This window comes from Cherax quadricarinatus, chromosome 29 (assembly GCF_038502225.1).
Source record: "Cherax quadricarinatus isolate ZL_2023a chromosome 29, ASM3850222v1, whole genome shotgun sequence".
Taxonomy (NCBI): domain Eukaryota; kingdom Metazoa; phylum Arthropoda; class Malacostraca; order Decapoda; family Parastacidae; genus Cherax; species Cherax quadricarinatus.
The window spans coordinates 37619616-37642566 of NC_091320.1; the positions used below are offsets into that span (position 1 = coordinate 37619616).

Below are 22951 nucleotides of genomic sequence, written 5' to 3' on the forward strand. Positions count from 1 at the left end.
GTCTTTGCATAGGATAAGAGTGATCTTCTATAGTTACCCTTCAGGCACATAGCGTGTAACGTTTTCTGTAATGGTCGCGGTCACTTTTTTTTCTTATCCTTCCCTGCCCTCCACTCTTCAATATCACACTATAAAATGTTGGTTTTTATTAATTTGGGCATATTTATCATGCTTCTATGTTATTTATGTTATTTTTTTTTTTTCAACAAGTCGGCCGTCTCCCACCGAGGCAGGGTGACCCAAAAAGAAAATACTTTCATCATCATTCAACACTTTCACCACACTCACACATTATCACTGTTTTTGCAGAGGTGCTCAGAATACAACAGTTTAGAAGCATATACATATAAAGATACACAACATATCCCTCCAAACTGCCAATATTTATGTTACACCTAATATTATTCTGGAATAAATATGTTAGGTAGATAACCTTTATTGACAGTATAATTATACAATATTTCATATGGGCAATCATGAGTTACTGAGACACTGCTCGCTTCTCCCTCTGCTATAGTTCTGCCCACTTTGTAACCATGCCAAATGGTGAATTAAATACATATACATATATAGAAAGAAAAAATAAAATAAAATGAAACTCCAACTTGATAACTTTGCATAACTCTTATATATTTCAGAAAACAACAAAAAAGTAAAATATACATACGAGTTAAGCTTACAGAAAAATAGCTTAAGAATCTGGCAACATTTTGGTATAAGTATCATCTTTGTATCATGTTTCTACACAGAATTATAGCCATTTTACAAAAATTATTTTTATGACACAGCGAGTAATGTATGTACATCTGAACACATGGTGAATTTTCAGAATTTTTTTCCGATTTTTTCATTTTTTTTTTTTTTAAATTTTCTGATACATTAAATTCACCATCTAACATCGTTATGAAGTAGCAGGAGCTAAATCAGAAAGAGAGAGGCCAGCAGGAGCATTCAGTATCTGGTTAGTTGTCATGGGCATCAGATGTTAGCTGTGGCACTAATAAAATATTGTGTAATTGTGCTAATATTAGTAATAAAGGTTTTCTATCACATTTATTTCAAACTGAACTGTGCAATAATAATAATCAATCGTTTCACACTAAAATCCTACATGGTTATTTTGCGAAATGCTCTTTAAAAAAGAGAAACTTTTGTTTTTCTTTTTGGGCCACCCTGCCTCGGTGGGATACGGCCGGTTTGTTGAAAGAAGAAGAAGTTTTATTATAAATAAAATTTATCAATTTTACACCAGCATTCATTCATTTATATCTGCACACCTCTGGCAAGACAGTGATAGTGTGAATAATGGAGAGGGCTTCTTTTACAGGTCACCCTGCCTCAGTGGGAGACGGCCAGTGTGCTAAAAAAAAAATAATTCATTCATTCATAAATTTTGTGATTTTGTCTATACAATTGCACTCATTTACCCAAGTCTTTCATCTGGCATGAATATGTCAACATTTCAACTTTACTTATATGCTTCCACAGCATTTACAAAGACATTTACTTCTATCCTTCCACAGCATTTACAAAGACAAAGACAAAATTTATTTCTTCGCAAAGGTTACAATGTGTGTTTACATTTTATATGTACTGTTAGGTATAAAGAAAGCTATTAACATGAAGGGGCATTTTGGGCAGATTAATCCTAATGCTTACAGTTTTTTTTTTCTTTTTTTTTTTAACAAGTCGGCCGTCTCCCACCAAGGCAGGGTGACCCAAAAAGAAAGAAAAACCCCAAAAAGAAAATACTTTCATCATCATTCAACACTTTCACCTCACTCACACATAATCACTGTTTTTGCAGAGGTGCTTCGAATACAACAGTTTAGAAGTATATACGTCCAAAGATACACAACATATCCCTCCAAACTGCCAATATCCTAAACCCTTCCTTTAAAGTGCAGGCATTGTACTTCCCATTTCCAGGACTCAAGTCCAGCTATATAAAATAACCAGTTTCCCTGAATTCCTTCACTAAATATTACCCTGCTCACACCCCCAACAGCTTGTCAGGTCCCAAATACCATTCGTCTCCATTCACTCCTATCTAACATGCTCGCGCATGCTTGCTGGAAGTCCAAGTCCCTCGCCCACAAAACCTCCTTTACCCCCTCTCTCCAACCTTTTCAAGGACGACCCCTACCCCGCCTTCCTTCCCATACAGATTTATACGCTCTCCATGTCATTCTACTTTGATCCATTCTCTCTAAATGACCAAACCACCTCAACAACCCCTCTTCAGCCCTCTGACTAATACTTTTATTAACTCCACACCTTCTCCTAATTTCTACACTCCGAATTTTCTGTATAATATTTACACCACACATTGCCCTTAGACATGACATCTCCACTACCTCCAACCACCTCCTCGCTGCAGCATTTACAACCCAAGCTTCACACCCATATAAGAGTGTTGGTACTAGTATACTTTCATACATTCCCTTCTTTGCCTCCAAAGATAACATTTTTTGTCTCCACATATACCTCAATGCACCACTCACCTTTTTTCCTTCATCAATTCTATGCTTACAGATACTTCCAAATAATCACCATACAGGTGAGCCCCACTTTACAGTGTTTTGCTAATGCAGCGGTTTTCAATTATACCCATTCTTCATTTATTCAGACTTCCTATAATAAATATATTCACCACTCACTATAAGCTAAAACTGAAAATATTTTAAGGTAAATAATGTGTGTACTGTATAGGCATTTTCTAGGCCTAGCTCTATTGCTCACTTAATATATGATAGTTTAAACATGTTATCAGGTTTTTATATGCATTTGAAAGGGTAAAAAGCCTATGTTTTACTTTACAGCAATTTTTGCTTTACAGCAGAAGCTTGGAACCTAACCTGCTGTATAAGCAGGACCCACATGTATCTGTTGCATTTATTTTACTTTATACTCTTTGCCCTACTTCAGCCCATTAACCCTTAAACTGTCCAAACGTAGATCTACGTTTTTTCAACATTTGAAAGTACGTAAAAAAAGTAAATCTTCTTTTCTTTTTTTTACATTTGAAAACGTGTAAAAAAATTTTTTGATCTACTTTTGTTTTGTTATATTTGAAAATATGTAAAAAAAACGTAGATCTACTTTTGGAGCACTACGCATGTGAACGTAAATTTGTTTGGACAGTTTAAGGGTTAAAATTATTTTTATTTATTTTTATTTTTGATTCACTAGACTATATATTAATTCTAAAACTGCCTTGATCTTAGTATAATAATGTGAAACAAGAAAATATGCTTTATCATAAAGAATAAATAATACAGTGGACCCCCGGTTAACGATATATTTTCACTCCAGAAGTATGTTCAGGTGCCAGTACTGACCGAATTTGTTCCCATAAGAAATATTGTGAAGTAGATTAGTCCATTTCAGACCCCCAAACATACACGTACAAACGCACTTATATAAATACACTTACATAATTGGTCACATTCGGAGGTAATCGTTATGCGGGTATCCACTGTATAACACAAGATAATATATGATTATGTTCACTCAAAAATTATTCAAGTTATTGAGATTAAATGAAGTACAGGACAATGAACTTACCTTTGGAAAGGATCCAAATAAAATGATGAGAGGTACTTCCCTGTATTGTCCGAGATACTGAAAAACCGAACATCAGGGTGCCATGTGGGAACTCTGTCACTTGGTATCTCTTCAAAGGCAATTCCAAACAGTTTTGAGCACATTTCCAAAAGGCTGGCAAAAACATGATCAAAGGGGAAATACTCTTCAAGATGCAAATTATCAAACCTGGAATTTATAACAAAAGTGTAAACTTGTAATATTCACTGATACTCTTGCACTTCATACACAGTATAAATGGTACTTAATACACAACAAACACTTACAAGTCTTGTGAAAATTGAATATCCAAACACCCTACAGAAATGATAGACAGGTTGGCAAAAGCTTTTAAAAAATGCTAGGGATCCTTCATTAGTTCCAAGTTTGATAAAAATAAAAACAGAAAAAAGCATAAGGATCTTAACTCAAGCCAAATATCTAGGCATTTCTGATAGACTCTCTCACATACTAAACACACATACCCAGATAACCTGCACATAGGAGAAAGAAACTTATGATGATGCTTTGGTCCAACTTGGACCAAGTTGTACTAAAAGTCATTTTAAATTTCTTTCTCCTTTTGTGTGGATCATTTGTGTATTCTTCCAGTCACAGTACCTTTTGTTCTTTATTAAATGCACATATAACAACAGAAAAAATCTACTTGGACCTTCAGAAAAAATTATTCACATAATGGATTTTTAATTAAGACACTATGTACATAGAAAAAGAGTAAGGTGATGAGAGTATCAAATGATTTAGATAAAGAAAAATTGGATATCAAATTGGGGAGGAGTAGTATGGAAGAAGTGAATGTTCTCAGATATTTGGGAATTGATGTGTCAGTGGATGGATTATGAAGGATGAGGTTAATCATAGAATTGATGAAGGAAAAAAGGTGAGTGGTGCATTGAGGTATATGTGGAGGCAAAAAATGTTATCTATGGAGGCAAAGAAGGAAATGTATGAAAGTATCAAACCATACCCCCGGCCGGGATTGAACCCGCGGTCATAGAGTCTCAAAACTCCAGCCCGTCGCGTTAGCCACTAGACCAGCTAGCCACAATAAGATTCATCCAACTAGGTATATTTCTACACCATAGGAAGGTTAGCACAGGCACCACTGTGACCACAAATGCAAGTTTTTACAGACGAATCTCCAGCTAGCGTGGCCATGACGAACTCTAGCTCAAGTCCCTTCACTGCCGTCAACATGACTCAAGAAATCGTAATGACACGATTGCAAACAAACCATACCCCTGGCCGGGATTGAACCCACGGTCATAGAGTCTCAAAACTCCAGCCCGTCGCGTTAGCCACTAGACCAGCTAGCCACAATAAGATTCATCCAACTAGGTATATTTCTACACCATAGGAAGGTTAGCACATTACGATTTCTTGAGTCATGTTGACGGCAGTGAAGGGACTTGAGCTAGAGTTCATCACGGCCACGCTAGCTGGAGATTCGTCTGTAAAAACTTGCATTTGTGGTCACAGTGGTGCCTGTGCTAACCTTCCTATGGTGTAGAAATATACCTAGTTGGATGAATCTTATTGTGGCTAGCTGGTCTAGTGGCTAACGCGACAGGCTGGAGTTTTGAGACTCTATGACCGTGGGTTCAATCCCGGCCAGGGGTATGGTTTGTTTGCAATCGTGTCATTACGATTTCTTGAGTTATGAAAGTATAGTAGTACCAATACTCTTATATGGGTGTGAAGCTTGGGTTGTAAATGCTGCAGCGAGGAGGCGGTTGGAGGCAGTGGAGATGTCCTGTCTAAGAGCAATGTGTGGTGTAAATATTATGCAGAAAATTCGGAGTGTGGAAATTAAGAGAAGGTGTGGAGTTAATAAAAGTATTAGTCAGAGGGCTGAAGAGGGTTTGTTGAGGTGGTTTGGTCATTTAGAGAGAATGGATCAAAGTAGAATGACATGGAGAGCGTATAAATCTGTAGGGGAAGGAAGGCGGGGTAGGGGTCGTCCTCGAAAATGTTGGAGGGAGGGGGTAAAGGAGGTGTTGTGGGCGAGGGGCTTGGACTTCCAGCAAGCGTGCGTGAGCATGTTAGATAGGAGTGAATGGAGACAAATGGTATTTGGGACCTGACGATCTGTTGGAGTGTGAGCAGGGTAATATTTAGTGAAGGGATTCAGGGAAACTGGTTATTTTATATAACCAGACTTGAGTCCTGGAAATGGGAAGTACAATGCCTGCACTTTAAAGGAGGGGTTTGGGATATTGGCAATTTGGAGAGATATATTGTGTATTTTTATACATATATACTTCTAAGCTGGTGTATTCTGGGCACCTCTGCAAAAACAGTGATTGTGTGTGAGTGAGGTGAAAGTGTTGAATGATGATGAAAGTTTTTCTTTTTGGGGATTTTCTTTCTCTTTGGGTCACCCTGCCTCGGTGGGAGACGGCCGACTTGTTGAAAAAAAAAAAAAGTACTTTTATTTTATATAAACACGTTGACCGTTTCCCACTGAGGCAGGGTGACCCAAAAAGAAAGAAAAACCCAAAAAGAAAGAAAATTTTTTTTTATTATTATTCAACATTTTCACCATCACTCATACATAATCATTGTTTTTACAGAGGCACTCAGATATGATAGTTTAGATGTCCCTCCAAACTGCCCATATCCCAAACCCCTTTAAAGAGCAGGCACTGTACTTCCCATTTCCAGGACTTAACTCTGGCTAACCAGTTCCCCTGAATCCCTCCACAAAATATTACCCTGCTCACACTCCACCAGCTCATCAGGTCCCAAAAACCATTTGTCTCCATTTACTCCTATCAAACATGCTCACGCACACATGCTGGAATTAACATATGACCGATTAACTGCTATGCCTCAGAGCTCACTTGTACAAATGACATTTCTGTTTTCTCCTCCAGTAGTCAACATCCCAGGCCTCCAGCTTAGAGTCAAAGCCTCTACTTTCAGCAAATTCTTGCAGTGAATCAATTTCTTTTTTCTGAGCATTCTTTGCTGAAAAGAAAATAATCATTCTGTACTTGTAACAGAAACTGAGAAGTAAATGCTGTTAAATTCTGTTAACAATCTCTTACAAAAGCAATAAGTATCACCAATATCTCCAAACTATTTACAAAATGTCTAGGTAGTAGGTTGGTAGACAGCAACCGCCCAGGGAGGTACTACTGTCCTGCCAAGCGAGTGTAAAATGAAAGCCTGTAATTGTTTTACATAATGGTAGGATTGCTGGTGTCCTTTTTTCTGTCTCACGAACATGCAAGATTTTAGGTATGTCTTGCTACTTCTACTTACACTTAGGTCACACTACACATACATGTACAAACATGGGTTTTCTTCTATTTTCTTTCTAGTTCTTATTCTTTTTTATTTGCTCTTATCTCCATGGGGAAGTGGAACAGAATTCTTCCTCTGTAAGCCATACGTGTTGTAAGAAGTGACTAAAATGCCGGGAGCAAGGGGCTAGTAACCTCTTCTCCTGTATATATTACTAAATGTAAAAGGAGAAACTTTTGTTTTTCCTTTTGGGCCATCCCGCCTCGGTGGGATACGGCCAGTGTGTTGAAAGAAAGAAAGAAGATTTACAAAATGTACAATATTGTAAAAAATCTACAAATTTTGGGACTTGAGCCCCCATTTACCAAGTCCCCTCAATAATCGTGTTAAATCAACATAAGAAATAAGTCTTTAAAATAAATCTATAAAATTATGAAGAAAATAAAAAGTAGACTAACAAGCCAAAATCAAAATACCTTTTGCTGAAAGACTTTCTATCATGGAAATAACATTATCCACACTTCCAGCCATTTTGGTTTCCATAGACATTTGTGCAAAGTTTTCATACCCAAGAAGACATGCCTGCTCTCCCCTGTTAAACAAAATATTTAGATGTGAGTGGAGCCACATAGACAAGAAATAAAGGAATGTGAGAAACTTTACTACACTTAATATTAAACAGAATCACTGGTAAAAGTATGATAGTTAAGAATGTTGGTACAAAGATGGTACAGGGCTAGCAAATTTAACAAGCTATAATTCATATATCAAGACCACATTATGATGCATGCAGTAAAGAAATTGACAGTAAAAGCAATGAGCATAGGAGGAAATGCAATGAAATCATGAAACAAATCATAAATAGGAGGTTCCCTATACCCTACCCTGCACTGGAAAATAGTGCACAGAATAACATAACATAGTGGACATGTCTTACCTTAAGGTCCTAATTTCTTCAATATGGACACTATTATTAATATCTTGACTAACATGGTTTGATGCTCTCATGTTATAGGCTCGGTATGTGTTACGACGCAATTCAGCATCAGGGCAATGCTCTAAAAAGCTGCCATAAACATATGGCTGAAGAGTAATGACCCATGGACCTTGTTTATACTGAGACCTGTAACAAATAAACTCATGAAGAAATGTTATTTAAAAATAAAGAATCAAATACAAAGTGGGAGTTGTCACAGTTGCTTTTAGCTGATGACATGGCACTTTTTGGATATTATGAAGAGAAGTTGTAAAGGATGATAAGATGAGTTTGGGAGGGTACAAAAAGAAGGAAACTAAAAGTGAACATAGGAAAGAGCAAAGTAATAAAAGATTGGATATCAGATTGGAAGGAAGGAGAAAGAAGGAAGTGAATGTACTCAGATCTTTGGGAGTGGATGGGTCTATGAAAGACAAGGTGAACCATAGAACTAACGAGGGGGGAAAACATAAAAAGTGGGTGGTGAATTGAGGCACCTGTGGACACAAAGAACCTTATTCATGGAGGCAAAGAGAGATATGTACCAGAGTAAAATGGTACCATCACTTATGAGTGTGAAACAAGGGTTATAAATTTTCCAAGGAGGAGGCTAGAGGCAGTGGAGCTGTCGTGTCTGAGGGCAATGTGTAGTGTGAATATTATACAGTGAATTTGTATTTTGGAGATTTGAAGGTGCAGGGTTACTGAAACTATTATCCAGTGGGATGAGAAGGGGTTGCTGAGGCAGTTTGAACATTTAGAAAGGATGGAGCAAAATAGGATGACTTGGTAAAAAACACAAGAAAATATCATATTTTAGAAATAATTAAAAAATGCTGAAAGTGCAGCAGCTGGTTCTAGTATAAACTGAAAAAAAGGTTGGAGGGAGGGGGTAAATGAGGTTTTCTGGGCGAGGGGCTTGGATTTCCAGCAAGCATGCGTGAGCGTGTTAGATAGGAGTAAATGGAGATGAATGGTATTTGGGACCTGATGAGCTGTTGGAGTGTGAGCAGGGTAATATTTAGTGAAGGGATTCAGGGAAACTGGTTATTTTTATATAGCAAGACTTGAGTCCTGGAAATGGGAAGTACAATGCCTGCACTTTAAAGGAGGGGTTTGGGATATTGGCAGTTTAGAGGGATATGTTGTGTATCTTTATATGTATATACAAGAATTATGTGGATTAAAGTAAAGGTTGGATGTGAAAAGTGGGTCATAATAAGTGTGTATGCACCTGGAGAAGAGAGGAATGAAGAGGAGAGAGAGATTTTGGGAGATATTAAGTGAATGTATAGGAGCCTTTGAACCAAGTGAGAGAGTAATTGTGGTAGGGGACCTGAATGCTAAACTGGAGAAACTTTTAGAGAGGGTGTGGTAGGTAAGTTTGGAGTGCCAGGTGTAAATGATAATGGGAGCCCTTTGATTGAACTTTGTATAGAAAGAGGTTTAGTTATAGGTAATACATATTTTAAGAAAAAGAGGATAAATAAGTATACAAGATATGATGTAGGGCTAAATGACAGTAGTTTGTTGGATTATGTATTGGTAGATAAAAGACTGTTGAGTAGACTTCAGGATGTACATGTTTATAGAGGGGCCACAGATATATCAGATCACTTTCTAGTTGTAGCTACACTGAGAGTAAAAGGTAGATGGGATACAAGGAGAATAGAAGCATCAGGGAAGAGAGAGGTGAAGGTTAATAAACTAAAAGAGGAGGCAGTTAGGGTAAGATATAAACAGCTATTGGAGGATAGATGGGCTAATGAGAGCATAGGCAATGGGGTCGAAGAGGTATGGGGTACGTTTAAAAATGTAGTGTTAGAGTGTTCAGCTGAAGTTTGTGGTTACAGGAAGGTGGGTGCGGGAGGGAAGAGGAGCGATTGGTGGAATGATGATGTAAAGAGAGTAGTAAGGGAGAAAAAGTTAGCATATGAGAAGTTTTTACAAAGTAGAAGTGATGCAAGGAGGGAAGAGTATATGGAGAAAAAGAGAGAGATTAAGAGAGTGGTGAAGCAATGTAAAAAGAGAGCAAATGAGAGAGTGGGTGAGATGTTATCAACAAATTTTGTTGAAAATAAGAAAAAGTTTTGGAGTGAGATTAACAAGTTAAGGAAGCCTAGAGAAAAATGGATTTGTCAGTTAAAAATAGGAGAGGAGAGTTATTAAATGGAGAGTTAGAGGTATTGGGAAGATGGATGGAACATTTTGAGGAATTGTTAAATGTTGATGAAGATAGGGAAGCTGTGATTTCGTGTATAGGGCAAGGAGGAATAACATCTTGTAGGAGTGAGGAAGAGCCAGTTGTGAGTGTGGGGGAAGTTCGTGAGGCAGTAGATAAAATGGGGGTAAGGCAGCCGGGATTGATGGGATAAAGATAGAAATGTTAAAAGCAGGTGGGGATATAGTTTTGGAGTGGTTGGTGAAATTATTTAATAAATGTATAGAAGAGGGTAAGGTACCTAGGGATTGGCAGAGAGCATGCATAGTTCCTTTGTATAAAGGCAAAGGGGACAAAAGAGAGTGCAAAAATTATAGGGGGATAAGTCTGTTGAGTATACCTGGTAAAGTGTATGGTAGAGTTATTATTGAAAGAATTAAGAGTAAGACGGAGAATAGGATAGCAGATGAACAAGGAGGCTTTAGGAAAGGTAGAGGGTGTGTGGACCAGGTGTTTACAGTGAAACATATAAGTGAACAGTATTTAGATAAGGCAAAAGAGGTTTTTGTAGCATTTATGGATTTGGAAAAGGCATATGACAGGGTGGATAGGGGGGCAATGTGGCAGATGTTGCAGGTGTATGGTGTAGGAGGTAGGTTACTGAAAGCAGTGAAGAGTTTTTACGAGGATAGTGAGGCTCAAGTTAGAGTATGTAGGAAAGAGGGAAATTATTTCCCAGTAAAAGTAGGCCTTAGACAAGGATGTGTGATGTCACCATGGTTAATATATTTAAAGATGGGGTTGTAAGAGAAGTAAATGCAAGGGTCTTGGCAAGAGGCGTGGAGTTAAAAGATAAAGAATCACACATAAAGTGGGAGTTGTCACAGATGCTCTTTGCTGATGACACTGTGCTCTTGGGAGATTCTGAAGAGAAGTTGCAGAGATTGGTGGATGAATTTGGTAGCGTGTGCAAAAGAAGAAAATTAAAAGTGAATACAGGAAAGAGTAAGGTTATGAGGATAACAAAAAGATTAGGTGATGAAAGATTGGATATCAGATTGGAGGGAGAGAGTATGGAGTAGGTGAATGTATTCAGATATTTGGGAGTGGACGTGTCAGCAGATGGGTCTATAAAAGATGAGGTGAATCATAGAATTGATGAGGGGAAAAGGGTGAGTGGTGCACTTAGGAGTCTGTGGAGACAAAGAACTTTGTCCTTGGAGGCAAAGAGGGGAATGTATGAAAGTATAGTTTTACCAACGCTCTTATATGGGTGTGAAGCATGGGTGATGAATGTTGCAGCTAGGAGAAGGCTGAAGGCAGTGGAGATGTCATGTCTGAGGGCAATGTGTGGTGTGAATATAATGCAGAGAATTCGTAGTTTGGAAGTTAGGAGGAGGTGCAGGATTACAAAAACTGTTGTCCAGAGGGCTGAGGAAGGGTTGTTGAGGTGGTTCGGACATGTAGAGAGAATGGAGCGAAACAGAATGACTTCAAGAGTGTATCAGTCTGTAGTGGAAGGAAGGCGGGGTAGGGGTCGGCCTAGGAAAGGTTGGAGGGAGGGGGTAAAGGAGGTTTTGTGTGCGAGGGGCTTGGACTTCCAGCAGGCATGCGTGAGCGTGTTTGATAGGAGTGAATGGAGACAAATGGTTTTTAATACTTGACGTGCTGTTGGAGTGTGAGCAAAGTAACATTTATGAAGGGATTCAGGGAAACCCGCAGGCCGGACTTGAGTCCTGGAGATGGGAAGTACAGTGCCTGCACTCTGAAGAAGGGGTGTTAAAGTTGCAATTTAAAAACTAGTGTAAAGCACCCTTCTGGCAAGACAGTGATGGAGTGAATGATGGTGAAAGTTTTTCTTTTTCAGGCCACCCTGCCTTGGTGGGAATCGGCCAGTGTGATAATAAAATAACTTCTAAACTGATGTATTCTGAGCACCTCTGCAAAAACAGTGATTATGTATGAGTGAGGTGAAAGTGTTGAATGATGATGAAAGTATTTTCTTTTTGGGGATTTTCTTTTTTTTTTTTGGGTCACCCTGCCTCGGTGGGAGACGGCTGACTTGTTAAAAAAAAAAAAACACTAAGCAATACTGCTTGTGCACAGTCATTTGAGAATATAAAAATAAATCGTAATTCCAATAACTGGAGAAAAAACAAATGATTAAGAAAACTGCTTTAGGGAACAGAGACATGTAATGCAGACCATATCATTATTTTAAATGACATTATGCTCACGATTAAGCTTTATCTAGCTCAATCCTGAAAGAAACATCATCGAAAATAAAGGCTTGTTCTGAATTTTTTTTTTTTTTACACCCATTTTTCAGCATATGTTGCCTCAGTCACCAAAACTGCTTGAAATGTTGAGCAAACTGAAGGAAGCAAAGACAGTAATCAAATTTGATGTTAAAATACATACAATTGGAATATATGTGAAAATGAATGAGGAGGTTATGGAGATCGGTCAAAAATGGCATTAGAGACTGGCCCGGTGGCCTGGTGGCTAAAGCTCCCGCTTCACACACGGAGGGCCCGGGTTCGATTCCCGGCGGGTGGAAACATTTCGACACGTTTCCTTACACCTGTTGTCCTGTTCACCTAGCAGCAAATAGGTACCTGGGTGTTAGTCGACTGGTGTGGGTCGCATCCTGGGGGACAAGATTAAGGACCCCAATGGAAATAAGTTAGACAGTCCTCGATGACGCACTGACTTTCTTGGGTTATCCTGGGTGGCTAACCCTCCGGGGTTAAAAATCCGAACGAAATCTCTTATGTCAATAACTATTACACAAGTGCAGCTCTAGGATATTTATTATGATAACATTTCACTGACTATTAGTTTTGTCAGTTCAGTGTTTCAATAATAAATGGCTTAGTGCTGCACTAGTGTCTTCTTTACATAAAGGATAAGGAAAGCAAAGAAAATTAAACAACTAAGCTCTGTACCAAAGAAATGTCATTTTTATGAGGAAAAAGCTAGGAATATAAAATTACTTACGGATCCCGTGCCATATTTTTCAACAAAGCATCAGGAAAATCTTTGACAATATTTGAATCTTGTATGTTATATGAAAATCTGCTGGAAGATTCCTGAAAAATATTAATAATAAAAATTAATTTTTCATTACCCTTTTCAACAACTTTATAAAAAGAAAAAAAATAAGAAACGTTGGATATGAGGATAATTACACAATTATTTCTTTACACATCTCACAACCTATACGTATTGCTCAATTACAGCACAGTATATGATGCAAATGATTTGGAAAACTGATAGGTTGAAGACTGAGACTTTTGTGCAACATTTGGGAACCTTTATTGAGGAAACGTTTCACCAGCCACTGGCTTCTTCAGTCCAATACAGAGATGAACGGTGAAAGATGAGTTGGAGAATGAGATAATGAGCCCTTCAGCCTGGAGCCAATGTGCTCAGTTCATCAATCTTGAGAAAAGTACAGCATATGCTGTAATATACAGGGTGTTTCATTCGTAGGAGGCCCTGTGTTGGTACTCCTGTAGTTGCAACCATCTTGTTTGTATATAGTCTATAGTAAATGATAACTCAGGGCCTTCTACTATGGGAATACCAACTCCTATGAGTGAAACACCCCATATAAGCCACTTCTCTGAGAATATGCAGTACTTTTCTCAAGATTGAGGAACTGAACACATCAACTCCAGGCTGAGGGATTGATTACCTCATTTTCCTCCTCATCTTCTACTGTTCTTCTCTGTATTGGATTGAAGAAGCCACTGACTGGCCAAACATTTCCTCAATTAAGATTCCCAAATGTTGCACAAGTATCTCATTCTTCAGTAGCACAGTATGGTTATGGCACATCACAATCTGGTACTAATGTCAAAGAAAATGGTTGGGCTTCAAACTAGCTACATACAGTATATCACTAATATTTTAACATATACAGTACTACTCTACCTTAAAAGAAACCTGAAAATATATCACAATTAGTGGAACATCCTTACAAGCTTTTGACTATAGCGGCACACTCCTTACTACCTACCACTCCTCGAGCAAAGCATGCATGCCTCTTCCAACATCACACCAATCGTTAGTCACTTCATCCTCCAGCAACATTCTCCATCCTCACTCTTACTATACCATTACCAAATGCTCACTCTTGTCAGCATATTCTCACTTCTAGTTCACTTCTTATTTCCACTTGCAACCCCTCCTCCCTGTTTAATTGAATCCCTCTCTTTCTTCCCTCCCATACATTAACATCCACTTACCATAAATCCTCCTAATGCAACTCCTTCCTTTCTCCTACAATCTGCCTTCTTCCTTTCATGCTCCTGATGCTCTGTCCCCTATGCTCCTCCATTTCGAATCCTTCCTATTCCTTTCTTTTCTACACAATAACTCCCTCAAAAAAATAATATGCACCAAGTTACATCCCTAGACATATGATTCTAATATACAATACATGTATTTAAGAAAAAAAAAAAAAATATTGTGTGTGTTTACCTATACAATTTGTTAGATTAAAGCTCATAATGAACATAATTATTTTTATATGTTAGCATCTTTAAGTACATAATTTAAAATGTGAATGTAATGACAAATTAAACAAATTCTGATGAAGTACAGTACATACTGATACTTGGCCACCAGTAATGCTAAAGTACAGCACAGTAATCTATTAATTCTCTGCTGCTGTGCAGTATTTAATGACCCTCACAAAGAACACTTTTCAGGAGTGTTATTATTTCTTTTTATAATTCCTATGCTTGCAAACTATCTATGAAAAAATGCCAAACTTATGATACCGCAATGCCTTCAAATTAATATGAAGTTCGTCTATGAGTACTGGTGATTCATGTGACCTTATTAACTGCAGTATAAAAACTGAAAAAATGTAACTCTTTCTTTCTTTCAACACACCGGCCGTATCCCACCGAGGTAGGGTGGCCCAAAAGGAAAAATGAAAGTTTCTACTTTTACATTTAGTAACATATACAGGAGAAGGGGTTACTAGCCCCTTGCTCCCGGCATTTTAGTTGCCTCCTATGACACACATGGCTTACGGAGGAAGAATTCTGTTCCATCTTCCCATGGAGATAAGAGGAAATAAACAAGAACAAAAACTAGAAAGAAAATAGAAGAAAACCCAGAGGGGCATGTATGTATATATATGCTTGTACATGTATGTGTAGTATGACCTAAGTGTAAGTAGAAGTAGCAAGACGTACCTCAAACCTTGCATGTTCATGAGACAGAAAAATGGACACCAGCAATCCTACCATCATGTAAAACAATTACAGGCTTTCGTTTTACACTCACTTGGCAGGACGGTAGTACCTCCCTGGGTGGTTGCTGTCTACCAGCCAACTACCTAGAAATATGTAACTCACCCACTTTAAAAATAATTTTCTACCCATATTTAAACAAAATTAAAATGCATAACCATATTTAAATTAAAAAATAACCTAACCCCACTACATTTAAACTAACCTAAATATATTTCAATAAAGAGGAAAAAAAATCCAATGCTAATTTTTGTGACTGATAATATACCCCATATTGACTTACGTTAAACCTAAACTTTTTTCTATCTCATTTATGTTAGACCTAATTTAGCATATGCAGATGTATTATATAACCTGCACCTAAAGAAACAAACAAAAAAAAATGTTATAAACAGAAAATTTGCAGGATTTAAAATTCTGATGGTATCAAGAATGATTACTACCTTCTTTGGAAGATATGAGCAAGAGAAGAAAAACAAATTTATGAAAGTGAGTAACGTAAAAGGTGAAGGTACTGAAAGTACTGAATTATAGCAAATTCAAAATAATCATACGAGTCTAGCATACAATGAAGAGCAGCTAACATAAATACTCACAACTACTTTTTTCCTGAATTCAGCTTTCAGAGACTCCAACTTTTTAAGTACATTTGTAAAAATGGTAGCTTTCTCTTCCAAAAGTTCAATTCCATTAAGCCGAGCTTCAAGGAGGAATTTACGTATGACTCGCCTCTGAGCATCATTTAAACTTGTATCTTTGACATATATTTCCTGCGAAAGAAAATTGGATTTAATAAATGAAATATTTGTATTTATTATATGAAGGAATGTACCTTAGATATTCTCTTTCAAATAACTAGGAATAAAAACAGAGTACATTAAAATAAAAATACGGAGACAAATGTCACCTATCTGGAAGAACTAATCAAGAAAGAAGATAAAAGAAACAGAGACAGGTTTGAGTGTATGGTGTACATGGAAAAGTCTACATGGTAAACTGCTAGTAATAATAAATATAGTCCAAGAAAATAGTTCTGCACAGCTAGTAATGATAAATGTAGTCTAATAACATATTATTGTACATCAGGGTACTGTACATGGAAAGACCAAATACCAGGGGGATATTTTGGTCTGTACTGAAGATACCTGTTAGATAAAGTACCTTTACAATACCTGGAAAAGGACAGATGAGACCAGGAAAAAAAAAAATTAGGTAGAGCACAGATAAAACCCAGCAATAAAGAAGTAGTATGAGGTTTCAAATTTAGGAGTCAAAAAGAATATCACAGCTGTTATTTACATGGCCCAAGACTCTTCAACATACTACTAGCAGGTATCAGAAATACTGCTGGAACAAAGAGAAAGTTTTCAAGAAGTTGGATACTTCTTTCAATAAGTGCCAGATCAACTGGTTTACCAGGCCATCAACAAAAAACCTGGCCTCAGGTGTGGCTGTGGGGGTTGAAGAGTCCAGTTATGGGTAAACACAGGTAAATATTGTTGGAATGAGTTGGGACTACCTTACTTTCTATCCTTCTTTAACCCTTTGAGGGTCGACAGGCCCTCTCCGAGACTTGTTCTCAGGGTCGGCCAAATTTAAAAAAAAAAAAAAAAAAATTCTTATGAAAAGATAGAGAATCTTTTCCCAATCATAATGACACCAAAAGTATGAAATTTGATGGAAAACTTATGGAATTATGCTCTCGCGAAGTTAGCGGTCTCGGCGATGTTTGCACATCGGCGATTTTGCCCACTTTGAGCCCCATTTTCGGCCAATTCCACTGTACTAGTCGAAAAAAAACATGAATATTTCGCTAGAACTCCATTTTTTCTATCGAATGAGTGCAAGAAACTACCCATTTACCAATTTCAACTATCCAGTACAGTGGTCAGAATTTAGCAATTTTGCCAGTTTCACACAAATTTCAAAAGATGCCAATTTCCGAATAGGGTCCAGAATAAACAAGAAAGACATTCCTGGCACTAAAATGACATTTCCTCTGTTCATTAGTCACATCTCAAGGCCCCTCTTACATTCTTTTGCTTTCCATTTTGAATTTTTATTCTCACAAAAAATAGAAGATTTACTGTTATGCAGACTACTGCATTAGTGTAAAAAATGGTATAAATAATATTGGCGCATTTGCGAAAGAATATTGGACTCACCAATTGATGTGTATTGGACGCTTGCCATGATTTGTTTACTTTTGTACTTTGGTAAAAATCGAACATTTCTGCTACTTTGAGCTCAATTTCAAGGTACTTTTCATTGTAAAACCAGCCAAAATCATCTCAATTTCTGTAATATGTCTTCTATTCTATAAAATGAGACCAAGAAAACTAGAATACAACAATAAATACCACACGAAAATACAGTGCAGTCGCTGTTTTATTCCAAAAAAACGGTCAAAGCTTTTTTTTCTCATTATGCACTGTGTGCTGCAGGATTTTTTTTATACTGTGCACACTGACCACATAGACCCATTCTTTCATATGTAGGCCTACCAGCTTTCTCCCACTAGATTTGAGGGCGCTAGAATTTAGGCGTTCTAGTACGTCAAAAACCCTGGGTCGAAGGCCGAAACCCTCAAAGGGTTAAACTCCTTTGATAATAATTCTGCAATGCACTTTACCCAGTATACTAAACAGATTCACTCTATAATTCTCACTCACTTGTGCCCTTTCTGTTACACAAAAAAGAAATTTGCTAGTCCTTAGGTCTCTGTACCTTTCTTTCTTTCATGCATACATTGCACTGAAATGTGCCAGTCATTCCAAAACAACATCTCCACCTGCAGTTGGAATAACTAGGATTGGACTGAAATTCAGTCGAATTCTAGTTATTCCAATTGCTTTTTTACACTTTTAACCTACCCACAACCTTGCTCATTTTCTCCATACTCAATTCTGCCTCTGTCTTCCTCATAAAAAATCCTATCACTCTGTGCCCCATGCAGAGTATGCATGAAATCTCTACCTCCTTATCAGCATTTCCCATCTCTCCAATAACTACACATCCAGGGTTAAGAAAAATTTGTTTGGATTTTTAACCTGAACAGTTATCCACCTCGGATAACCCAAGAAAGTCAGTATGTCATTTTCCATTGGGGTCCTTCAATACTATCCCCCAGGATGCGACCCACACCAGTCGATTAACACCTGGGTACCTACTTACTGCTAGGTGAACAGGGACAGCAGGTGTCAAGAAACATGCCTAATGTTTCTACACAGTCTGTGAGGCAAGAGCAGTGTCTACTGAGCTACTTAGGTTTTTACCTTATCTCTCTCAAAAACCAGTTTCTTATTCTCAACCAAGCTGGTTGATAATGACTGATGAATTCTCTCATTTGCTCCTTTACTTGCATTCACACACCACTTTTTTAACCCCTCTTTTTTTTCCATACACTCCACCTTACATGAATGGTTTTTACATTATAAAAACACTGCATATATATTCCTATTTAAAGATATGACAACTAATAGGAATACCTTCAGTTGTCATCAAATTCTTATAATAACTTCATCTACATTTGGAAATTAAACGAAGGTAAAAATATTTACAAACTGAGGTAGTTTCACTTGTAATTATTTATCATAAAACATACCTTACAAGCTTCATAGATTGGAAGGCTCTGAAACTTGTGTACTCTGGCTTTCCGAGCTCGTTCATGAATCTTAAGATATGCATCTGTATTCATTTCATGATTTTTAACAGTGTACAGTGTTTTCACATTACTCCATGCAGTATTCAAAGGAGACTCTAACTTGTCCAACTCTCCAATAATATTATCAAAGGTTTTTGGTTTCTTAGGGTCTGTAAAAGAAGAACAAGAGAATGATCAACATTTAAATCTCTCAAAGCATAATGGTGAGTATTGAATCAGTAAAACCATTAAGTGTTGTATCTAACAAGGTGTGAACACTGAAACATTTAGGTCAATATTCAGTCAAAGCTGATTATACTACATGACGGGTTCTTCTGACTGCCATGGAACTCTGGGAGATGAGCACATCACTGCTAATTAGGTTAAACATGAGTGAATCTGGCCAGTGACTGAACTGCCATGATATTGAATCAGTATTCATTAACACTTAAATTAAAGTTAAATACTGTACTGTTATAGAACTTTTCGATAATTTTACCTATGTTCATATGAGCATCTGGAATATCGGAAGGGTGTTTTATTACAGATCTCCAAGAGGTTTAGGTAGTTTGTATTTAGTGTCCTGAAGATGTAGAGTGCACTGTGGTATAAATTAATTGTCTGTATGTTTAATATGTTTAACCATTTTATAAGAGGGAAGAGTTGTATAGTCCTAAGAGTAAGACAGGATTCTTACGACCACTTTTGTTCTAACGATTGGTTTTAGATAGTCTGCTGTTGTAGACCCCCAAAAAATAATCCATAAGTGAGATATGGTTAGATTAGTGTAAAATTGAGTGTGAGTAAAATGCTAAGATTATGATTTTCTGAGTTGAAGTAAAACTTGGCTAAAGTTCTGCTAGAATATCAAAACATGAAGGTAGTTCTGATATTTTAAGAGTACTTGACCTGGGTGATCAATTAGCACTCTTGGCAATGAAAACATTTATAAGTACATACAATGGACCCCCAGTTTTCATCCGGTTTGGATTTCGAGATTCCAAGTTTACAGTGAATCGAGATCCAATCAAGTCGGGTAACAGGACGACAGCAGCAAGGATTGAACGGCACTCTACAATGAACAAAGGATTTGTTTAGCAATTGAGCACAATATGAGTCTTCAATGGAAATCACAGTAAAGCCAGCATCACACTTGCTCTTTGACTTGTTAGTAAAGACTTATCCTTCAAGCAAAAACAAAATCATGCTCCACGAAATTAGCCAAATTTACTGATATTTTTGCAAACTACCATTTTAAATTTCTATTACAGTGGACCCCCGGTATACGATGGCATCGGTATACTTTAAATCCGGTATACGATACATTTTAACGCAAAAATTTTGCCTCGCCACCCTTTAAAAAACCCGCCACACGCAATTCATATGGGACGCGTCCGCATGTGGCCTGAACTGCCCCGTGCGTGCCAGTGTTTACAAGCCAGCCAGTGTGCTCGCATCTAAGCATACATTCGGTACATTCCATATTATCACAATGTTTTTGGTGCTTGTTTCTGCAAAATAAGTCACCATGGGCCCCAAGAAAGCTTCTAGTGCCAACCCTGTGGTAAAAAGGGTGAGAATTAGTATGGAAATTAAGAAAGATTTTGAAGGGTTTGGGGCTAACCCTGAGAAGTCTATGCCAGTTGTGGAATCCATTGTGCCTACTTCAAAAATTAAGGAAATGTGTGCAAAGTGGGTTGAACTGCAAACCTTTATGGATGAAAATCACCCTAACACAGCTATTGCAAGCCATGCTGGTGACTATTACAATGACAATGTTATGGCCCATTTTAGACAAATCTTAAATGAACGGGAGGTACAGATCTCAATGGACAGATTTGTTGTGTGACAGAGGTCCAGTGACTCTCAAGCTGGTCCTAGTGGCATTAACCCTTAAACGGTCCAAATAGATCAACGCTCAAATGTCAGCATAGTTGCTGATCCCCTTATATGTGTTGTATAGATTAGCTGAGTATCATAGTACCATCCATGTGTTTATATAGAAGATCCCTAGGCCTGTGACTGTATGACGTCACGGGATACAGCATGAGTGAGTGAGAGGCGCTGCCTCATCCTCGCTCCACGTTTAGACATACGAAGGCAAGCAGGCAGGTCTGGGCTCCCATCCACAGTCTGACAATATATATCGTTACCATCCAACAAGTGAGTTTACCTTATCCATCGTATCTCCTACCGAACCCCCACGACACAAATCCGTAGTGCTCAAAAAGTAGATCTATTATTTTTTTTTACATATTTTCAAATATAACAAAAAAAATGTAGATAAAAGTTTTTTTACACATTTTCAAATGTAAATAAAAAAAAGATGGTGTACATTTTTTTGCATACTTTCAAATGTTGAAAAAACGTATATATACGTTTGGACCGTTTAAGGGTTAAAAGAAGAAGGGAAGTAACCCCAGAAAAAGACTTGCTACCTCAAGTCCTAATGGAAGGGGATTCCCCTTCTAAACATTAAACAACTTCAACACTCTCCCCTCCTCCCATCCCATCAATCATCACCAGATCTTCATTAAAGGTAAGTGTCATGTATTCTATTGTTAGTAGAGTACCACAAACTGCGCATGTCTTCTTCAGTTTGTGTGCATTAAACTTAATATTTCATGTAGTAAATTTTTTTTTCATACTTTTGGGTGTCTTGCACGGATTAATTTGATTTCCATTATTTCTTATGGGGAAAATTAATCTGCCTTCCAATAATTTGGCATACGATGAGCTCTCAGGAACGGATTAATATCGTATACCGGGGGTCCACTGTATATGCCAAAAGAACAAAAATAGACAGGACGCACCATGGGCTTTCTCTTCCATTGCCCAAACTCCGGATTCGTATTCTAGTGCCAGCTTGCCAATCCCAGTCCAACATTTCTCTGGGGTGAGTTGATCAAACTGTGGCAGAACATTAGTACGGAGCAACGCGTTGTCCTCTGGGGTATCGATAGGATTCTCTGGCACCCTGTAAAAGAATTCCAAGGTGATTAATAAGAAATAAACTTAAGATATACCTTTATTAAAACTTTAGTATAGATAAAACAATTGTCTTGTATAATTATCACACGAGAGTGCTAAGCCCACAGGGGTCATACAGCACTGACTTTCTTGGGGTTATCCTGTGTGGCTAACCCTCCGGAGTTAATTATTATTATAATCAAGGGGGAAGCGCTAAACCCGGAGGATTATACAGCGCCTGGGAAAGGGATGTGGAAGGCATTCAGGCTTAATTCGGGGAACTGGAGCACAGATCCAATTCCCTAGATCAAGAGCCCCTCACCAACATCAATAAACCTTCCTTGAGGGGCTCCAGTTAAAAATCCGAACAAAATCCTATCTTACTTGCCCGAAATACTCTGCTTAACTATGGTGGTTCTGCATGCACAAGTAACTGTCACTCATCTCTGTACAAACATTGTATCATGCTTAAATATTATTATTATTACATAGTGGATTATTATTATTATAATCAAGGGGGAAGCGCTAAACCCGGAGGATTATACAGCGCCTGGGGGGGGGGGGGATGTGGAAGGCATTCAGGCTTAATTCGGGGAACTGGAGCACAGATCCAATTCCCTAAATCAAGAGCCCCTCACCAACATCAAGGAACCTTCCTTGAGGGGAAGGTTTGCTAGGAGCACTACCGGCGAGGCACTAGTAGTACTCAGTAATTACGATGATTTATTGCTCTACCTGCGTTATTATGTCTTAATATAGACTTACAGCACAATATAAGTTGTCTTGGGCCGGAAGGATAATGATGCAGGAGTAAATCTTGCAAAACTTGATCTAATAAGTACTCTAGCCATGTTGTTACTGTTGTTGCATTTGTTTAAGGGCTACGGCAGGAGGAGCAGTCTGTATGATCCTCCCTAGGATGGTGGAACTCCCTGCTGTATGATCCTCCCTAGGATGGTGGAACTCCCTGCTGTATGATCCCCCCTAGGACGGTAGAACTCCCTGCTGTATGATCCTCCCTAGGACGGAGGAACTCCCTGCTGTATGATCCTCCCTAGGATGGTGGAACTCCCTGC

At 38.0% G+C, this 22951-nt stretch overlaps 1 protein-coding gene across 1 annotated transcript in view; it reads right to left on the minus strand.

Moving 5' to 3' along the window:
* LOC128690600 (uncharacterized) overlaps window positions 1-22798 on the minus strand; it is a 33633-nt gene extending 10835 nt beyond the window's left edge. Inside the window, exons 1-9 of the mRNA XM_053779329.2 lie at window positions 22641-22798; window positions 21719-21882; window positions 18867-19075; window positions 15859-16032; window positions 12993-13084; window positions 7793-7978; window positions 7332-7447; window positions 6450-6576; window positions 3568-3774 (exon numbers count right to left, since the gene is read on the minus strand). Of these exons, the coding sequence (XP_053635304.1) occupies window positions 3568-3774; window positions 6450-6576; window positions 7332-7447; window positions 7793-7978; window positions 12993-13084; window positions 15859-16032; window positions 18867-19075; window positions 21719-21882; window positions 22641-22726 (1361 nt within the window). The 5' untranslated portion in view covers window positions 22727-22798. The remainder of the gene's footprint in view (window positions 1-3567; window positions 3775-6449; window positions 6577-7331; window positions 7448-7792; window positions 7979-12992; window positions 13085-15858; window positions 16033-18866; window positions 19076-21718; window positions 21883-22640) is intronic.
* Window positions 22799-22951: the final 153 nt, after the last annotated feature.